Here is a 7,706-nt window from a genome sequence, read left to right as displayed (position 1 = left end):
AGGTCACCTGGCGGTGAAGCCTTTTCTCACAAAAACTGCTGCCATGGTATTGGCTTCTATGCAAACTGAACACCGAGCCCTTGCTCGGTAACAGTAATGTGCACATATTCATATATATTTAAAATGTTTGTAGTTTTTATGTGCATACATAGTAAGTTTTAAATAAACACTTAAGTCAGCTTTGAATCCTTAATGTCTTGATTTTAAATCGAAGATATCGGTGGCAACAGACGGTGATAAAATGTTGGTCCTAGAACTTGGATTGAAAACCTAACGCACCCTCCAGAGCTCACTCTTGGGGGTAATGCACGCTGCTTTCTGCTCCTGCGTCCGACTCCCTGCGGAGCAGGGAGATCGCTTTGCTTTCCTGCTCCCGAATCATATCTGTGGAGTTTGGTGAAAATGACATTGACTTTGGTTGGAGATGATTAAGAAAGCGAAGTTACTTTTCTGTGTAGCACCCTTGCTGGCTCAGTGATGAGTCACCCCCGGAAAGGCGCTTTCCAGGTACGGAGCGCTCATCCGTCCGCGTTGGCGGGAGACACCAGAGAACGACGGCTGAGCGACAGCAAAACGGGACGGGCTCAGGAAAGACAAAAAGCGCCGGACCCGACGCTCTGCACGACGGTGTCCACTTTCCCGCGATAGTGTCAGCCGGAGAGGGTCTCCACGCCGACGCCCCGGCAGAGCCGCTTCCCGCCGCCGCCCGGCCGCCCTCCGCTCTTTCTCTCAGACGTCCTCCCAGCCGGGGCCGCCCCGGGGGACGCGCAGGGGCCCCAAGTGCCCAGGACCGCTTGTGGCGGACAGGATGGGGAGAGCGCATGCTCCCGGCTCCACCAGGGCGACGCTGGAGCCCGCGGGCACTGAAATCCACTTCTCCACATTTTGGAGGTGACCCGGAAGAGTCGGAGCAAAACCAGGAGGAGGAAGGGAGCCGGCGGCGGCCGCGGCCGGGCGGGAGGAGGCTGCTCGCAAAACCCGGAAAGCCCTTCCCGCTCCGCGCGCTACGTCCGCGCTCCCGGGCATGCGCAGTGGCGTCCCCGCGGCGGCGGCGGCGACGTCTGCGGAGCCGGAAGGTCCGGGCCGCGTTCGGCTGGGGTTCAGCGGCGCCCGGGTCATGTCGGCCCAGGGGGACTGCGAGTTCCTGGTGCAGCGGGCCCGGGAGCTGGTGCCCCAGGACCTGTGGGCGGCCAAGGCTTGGCTGATCACGGCCCGCAGCCTCTACCCGGCGGACTTTAACATCCAGGTGAGGCCGGGGCCGCGCTGCGGGGAGGTGGGGCTTCTCCAGCGCCGGGGCTGCCGGGGCTGCCCGGCTGGGGCGGGGGGCTCTGCCCGACCGCCCTCCTCCCTCTGTTGACATTTCTCTCCTGCGGCACCTTTCACTAGCCGTCTCCATCAGCACCGAGAGAGGCGGCGGACCCAGTTGAAGTCGGGTCTGGTTGGATCCGTGGGGGTGGGGGGGAGTGTCATCTGGTCTGGACAGCACTTGGTGGCCACTAGGGAAAGGCTGTGCGCTCCTTCGTTCATTAGTGGCTGCCATTTGTTCAGCGTCTGCTACTCCTGAGCCGTCATCCCACTTAATCCTGGGAGCCGAGCGGTCGTAAGGCAGCCCGAGGTCCCACTCCTACGCCGTGGCAAGGCTGCCACGTAGGGTGGCCCTGTGTGGCCAGGTGATGCTTTACTCTCAGGCCCTCCATTCCGACGGGGAGAGTCCTCAGTGAAGGCGCAGTAACTAGCGAGGCTGGGGATGAGCCAGGACCAGCCCCGGGCGGAGGTTGGTGACCCGCGGGGCCTGGTGTGTGTTGCAGTATGAGATGTACACCATCGAGCGGAACGCGGAGCGGACTGCCACCGCCGGGAGACTGCTGTACGACATGTGAGTGGGGATGCTGGACAGCAACTCTGACAGCGCCGGAGCTGCAGGAGGTTTTGTTTCTGCCTGTGGAAGTGGGAATCGGGGGAAGATTTTCAAGTTCATCTACATTTCTGGTTCCTAGAGCTTGCTTAGTAGAAATGGGTCTAAGCCTTCCGTTCATTGCTGACATGTCTTCTGCAGAGAAGCCACTTTATTCTTATGTTTTATTCTTGTTAAAACTTCTATACAGTAATTTATTTTATTTTGGAAGTAATATATGCTCATCGCAAAAGTTCAAACAATGCTTAAGTTATGGAGATGAAAAAGAGAAAGTTCCTCCTAAACTCAATCAGAGTTAACTTTTGTGTGTATGTCTATGCGCATGGACATAATACGTATAAGTAGGTTTTTTTTGGGGGGGGGGAGTTACAGAAGTGAGACCATATTGTTCTTATTCTGCGACTTATCTTCTTCACCCACTGTAATGGACCCCTTTCCATGTCAGTATTGAGGGATCTTTTTTATGCCTAGACAGCATTTCATAACCACTCTTCTTGGTGGACATTTAGATAGTTTCTAATTATTTGAAATTATGTTCCTAGTGTCAGTAAACAATTTCATACCCATCGTTTGGTGTTTTTTTGTGGAATCGATTCTAAGACATATATTTCCATAGTCAAAGGGTAAGCACATCTTAAATTCTGATACACTGTCATATCACTCTCTAAAAAGTACTATCCCAATTTCCATTTCCACTAATATAGTGTATAAGAGTGCCAGTTTTTCTACACCCTTGCCGACACTGGATATAATTAGTCTGTTTTTAATTTTTGCCGGCGTGATAGAAGATGATATCTTGCTGTTTTTTCCTAATTTGTGCTACTTGTACTAACAAGGTTGAGTATCATCATTTCAACAGTTCTTTGGCTGTTTGTACTGTGTTCTGTGATTTGCCTTTGCCCACTTGTCTTTTAGATAGTTTGTTTTATTCTTGTTGATATTTAGAAGTTCATTATATATTATGGTTCCTTGTCTTTTCACTTATAAAAACCTCTAAAGACTTTTGTGAGTACTCTCATTTTTCTAAACTGGTTTTCATTTTTGTATCTTTATTTTGCTTTGTTTTGGCACATCTAAGCATGCACTTGGAATAAAGGAAAATGTTTTTCTCCAAATGCTAGTGTTCTTATTTTCTTCTTCAGATACTGTATAGAATCTGGCATTTTATTTAATGCATTTATTTTAAAAATAGGTTTGTGAGTTTCCCAGATCAGCCGGTGGTGTGGAGAGAAATCAGCATTATTACATCAGCATTAAGGAATGATTCACAGGATAAACAAACACAGTTTCTAAGAAGTAAGAATGGAATAATAAGTTTGTGTTGTATAAATTACTGTTTATGGTAATTTATGGTAAACTGTATATAGTAATTTCACAAAAAAGTCAAACCTGTGGTATTAGTACCCATTTTTATGTTTTAATCTCAGCAAGTAAAGTATGTAATAATGTCACTCTGTCTCTTGAGCATTTGCTTAAAACCCTTTAAACTTCCTTAAAGGATATGGATGTACTAGTGAGACCAGGGAATTGAATATATTTTCAACAGGTTTTGCAGGAACCAAAAAGCATCCATAGATTAACCAGATCACCACAAAACAGGAGAGAAACTTTTAGTAATTTATGACTTTTCTCTTTAAACTTGTGTTGGTTGCAGTAGCCAACCAAAGATTTAAAATTCTGGATAAAAAAGAAAGTAGATGGTTTAGGTCATTTCAACTTAAACAAGCACATGCTCTTTATTTCAACCTGAAGCAAGCACACAGTTGTGACTGTTTACATACATTATTCTTGTCTTCAGGATTCAATAAGGCCTCCAAATGTCTTATAATTATTCAGCAGACATATTGTCTGCCGAATTAAATACCATTGGACCCAAGAGACTTCCAGGTTGTAGGTGAAACCTGCCCACAGTGATTCTTCATGTACTATTTACCAATCTGTACGTGAACATGCCTTACTTAACACTTTTGCTTCAGTATTTTCTTTCTGAAAAAACTTTTAAAAGTAAAATGTGTTGTGTGCAGGTTTATTTGAAACTCTTCCTGGTCGGGTCCAGTGCGAAATGTTACTGAAGGTCACAGAACAGTGCTTCAACACACTGGAACGGTCAGAAATGTTGCTTTTACTTTTGAGGCGCTTCCCTGAAACCGTGGTGCAACATGGGGTAAGATCTGATTCTTTTCTTACAAGAAAATAAAATTGATCATCAACATATTCATCAGTACAGTTAGGAGCTGTAGTATGTATTATATGATACTAAAGCAGAGATTCCAAGGAGCACTGGATAAGATTGAACTTAAATCAAGGATTCTTTTTCAATAAAGCTAAAAGAACATCACTGTTACCAAATTAGAAATTTCCAGTAGAAGTTGTCTTATTAGTGTAAGGAAACCATCAGCAAGCTTTGCCAGTACTATTCACATGTAATCTGTACAGTAAAACATCATCTTTTTTGATGTATTCAACAATGTGTTTGAATTTAATTGAAAGCCATAGTTTATAGTCTTAACAGATATGTTTTTCGCATATTTCTGCCCTGTGGAGTCTGTTTTCCTCTGTTCCTGCCACTTTTCTACATCTGTAATAATTATCGAATGCTACTGGCAGGCATTGGTAAGTGCTAGGTATCTCCTTCTATTTTCCTGAATCCCCTGAATTAAATATTATTCCACTTTACAGATGAGGAAACTGAATCTTAAATGTTTTAGTAATATCCCATAGCCAGTAAGTTGTCAGGATTCAAATTGTTGCTTCTTTTTATTTAAACCCAATTGTTTATTCTTTCCTATGCCATTTTTCTGGCTTCTGGCCCTGGTTAACTGTTGCTATGCCTCCTTGTATTAGGTTCCTAGGGCTGCTGTAACAAAGTGCCAGAAACTGGTGGTTTATACAACAGAAATTTTCTCAATTCTGGAAGCTAGAAGTCCAAATGCAAGGTGCCTGCAGGGCCACTTTCCCTCTAAAGCCTCTGGGGAAGGATGCTTCCTACCTCCACCTCTAGCTTCTGGTGGTTGTCAGCAATCTTCGTCATTCCTTGGTGGCAGCTGCATCACTCCAGTTTCTGCCTCCATCATCACAGGGTCTTCTTCCCTGTGTGTCCGTGTCTGTGTCTTTACATGGCTTTCCTAAAAGGATACCAGTCATTGAATTTAGGACCCACCCTAATCCATATAACCTCGTCTTAACTAAGTACATCTACAAAGATACTATTTGTTTTTTGGGGGAGTTTTTTAAGGTAAAATATACAGAAGGTCACATTCTGAGGTTCTGGATGGATATGAATTGGGGAGGACACTCCCTGATCATTACTCTGATTTTTAACCTTCTGTGTTATGTGATCTTTCTCATTGTTCCCCTCCTACCGTAGAGCATCCTGGTGGTGGTAAGAAAGATAATACGAACATCTTGGTGGATGTTGATAAGGGACTTTCTGCTATGTTTGGGTGTCAGTAATGGAAAGGCGGCCTTAAAACTGAAACATTTCTGTCCAGTATAGCCCTCACTGTATGACTGGCTATTCCCGAGAACTTTTGGAAATGATAAGTTTTGTCTGTATAATACACCTGATGTAGAGAATAAAGTAGTTTCCACATTTTTTAGAAAATTTCCACATCTATGTTGTTCTAACTCCAGATCCAGTGCTTCCCTTAAGTTTCTGTAGATGTTTTGTTAGTGCTTTAATTTTGCTAGTTTGGAGGAGAATAACCAAGACAGAGTGCTCAGGGGGTAGGTGAATGGGACCTTCTGGGCTGTTGCTGCTGGGTTCTCTTGTTTTCTGGTCTTTAAAATGGGATTGTTTGTTTCTCAGGGAAGTTCAAATATATAAACTGTTTGATAAATAAAAAAATTACCCTGTTTCTTCATGTAATTCCGACATCTTAAACTGTAACACATTTAAATGACTAATGTTATCTTGAAACAGGTTGGCCTTGGGGAGGCACTGTTAGAGGCTGAAACTATTGAAGAGCAAGAATCTCCTGTTAACTGCTTTAGAAAATTATTTGGTAAGAAAACTTGTATTTTATATTAGTTCCTTATGGCAAGTAGAATATGCTGGGCTAAGTATCATTTCAGGGATAAAGTCATTTGTGGAAATCAAAGGAGCTCTTCATGTTAATGGAATTTAAATCCTTGCTTATTTTTTCAATCCACAAAGTGTTTTAAACAACTTCTAAACTTTTGTTATGCACTATTTGATACCTCTTAAAGAATATGTGTAACCATATATGTAATTATGAAACATAATAATAAACAAGCATCTGAATGTACCACCCAGTGTAAGAACCAGACTCCTAGCTCTAATGTAGAATCTGCCTGTGTGTTTCCTCACTGACTCCACCCACTGGTGTCCCTCTGCACGGCAAAAATTTTTTTTTTTTTTTTTTTGCTGCTGGCCAGTACAGAGTTCCAAACCCTTGACCTTGGTGCTATAACACCGCTCTAACCAGCTGACTTAACTGGCCAGCCCTGCGTGGCAATTTTTAAATAAATGTGCCATAAGGGATTTACCCCCCTATATATTTTAGGTACTACATTAAACTAACTCTGAAATAAATTTCTTTTATGCCAGAATCCTAGGGTAAACAACCTAATCAGTTTTTTCTTATTTTTCTCCTCAACAGTTTGTGATGTCCTTCCTCTAATAATTAACAACCATGATGTTCGGTTACCTGCCAATTTATTGTATAAATATTTGAACAAAGCAGCTGAATTTTATATCAGTTACGTCACTAGGTCTACTCAGACAGAAAATCAGCATCAGGGTAAGTGGTAATATCCTGTCATTTTATTGAGACTGGCTTTAGCAAAATTGCAAATTCAGAAATCCCTCATCATTTTGATTATTCTCCTCTAGATGTATACCAGTTTGATAGTGTTTTTAAAAGATGGTGTTTAGAAAAAATACTGTAGTTAAGAGATGAGACTTTTCTGGAACCAGTTCCACCCCTAGATCAAAACAGTCTACGTGCTGACTTGCAGCATTAGTACACTGAACTTCATACATGTACCACTACTCAAAATCACCTCCTGCTTATACCGAAGGCCAGTTGTGTGTCCTTGAGCAAAACATATACATAAGGTGTTGGGATTCTGTACTCTTTTCTTTTGAATGGGGAGTCAGACTTTTCTCTCTCTGTCAAGTACCATGTAAATAGTAACTAGTAATGTTAATTGTAGGCTACTTTTTTCTCACATCTCAGGTGCCCAAGATACATCTGATTTAATGTCGCCTAGCAAACGTAGCTCTCAGAAGTACGTAATAGAAGGACTGACTGAAAAATCATCCCAGATCGTGGACCCTTGGGAGAGGTTGTTTAAGATTTTGAATGTTGTTGGAATGAGATGTGAGTGGCAGATGGATAAAGGAAGACGGTAATAAATAGTTTATTTGTAGAATTGCCTGTTAAATCTTTTGACTGCATAATCTCAGGATCCTTGTGAAAAAAACAAAAATTTTTTTAAACCGTATAATGCATAGGTACACTTCTCTTTGGGCAAATTTTGTAACGCAATGTTTATGCAAAAGAGGGTGGTTTTTCACTTTATCAAAAGATTTCTAACTGAAGTATGAACTCTTAACATAATGTTAAGTTTGAAGCTCTCCTTGGTACTTCAGAGAATAGAGAAGCTACTTGGCATGTTGTGTCATTAAATCTTGGTCTGATCACTGCCCCAGTTCAGAAGCGGAAATTTGCCATTCATATGCAGACAATAGAGAATAATTTTACATACCTAGAGCTACCTTTGGTAAATGTGATGGTTCCAGCAGAGTTTTTCTTTTTTTTTTTTT

The 7,706-nt window shown here is 42.6% G+C and overlaps 1 protein-coding gene across 1 annotated transcript in view; it reads left to right on the top strand.

Moving 5' to 3' along the window:
• Nucleotides 1-1,058: 1,058 nt before the first annotated feature.
• Nucleotides 1,059-7,706, top strand: part of INTS10 (integrator complex subunit 10) — a 33,126-nt gene continuing 26,478 nt past the window's right edge. The window contains exons 1-7 of the mRNA XM_008585561.1: nucleotides 1,059-1,246; nucleotides 1,809-1,876; nucleotides 3,108-3,211; nucleotides 3,940-4,079; nucleotides 5,838-5,919; nucleotides 6,538-6,678; nucleotides 7,117-7,288. Coding sequence (XP_008583783.1) covers nucleotides 1,118-1,246; nucleotides 1,809-1,876; nucleotides 3,108-3,211; nucleotides 3,940-4,079; nucleotides 5,838-5,919; nucleotides 6,538-6,678; nucleotides 7,117-7,288 — 836 coding nt within the window. The 5' untranslated portion in view covers nucleotides 1,059-1,117. The remainder of the gene's footprint in view (nucleotides 1,247-1,808; nucleotides 1,877-3,107; nucleotides 3,212-3,939; nucleotides 4,080-5,837; nucleotides 5,920-6,537; nucleotides 6,679-7,116; nucleotides 7,289-7,706) is intronic.

This window comes from Galeopterus variegatus, unplaced genomic scaffold, assembly GCF_000696425.1.
Source record: "Galeopterus variegatus unplaced genomic scaffold, G_variegatus-3.0.2 Scaffold3619, whole genome shotgun sequence".
NCBI classification, from domain to species: domain Eukaryota; kingdom Metazoa; phylum Chordata; class Mammalia; order Dermoptera; family Cynocephalidae; genus Galeopterus; species Galeopterus variegatus.
Note: the sequence above shows the minus strand (reverse complement) of the source record. Positions and strands in the feature narration are given on the sequence as shown.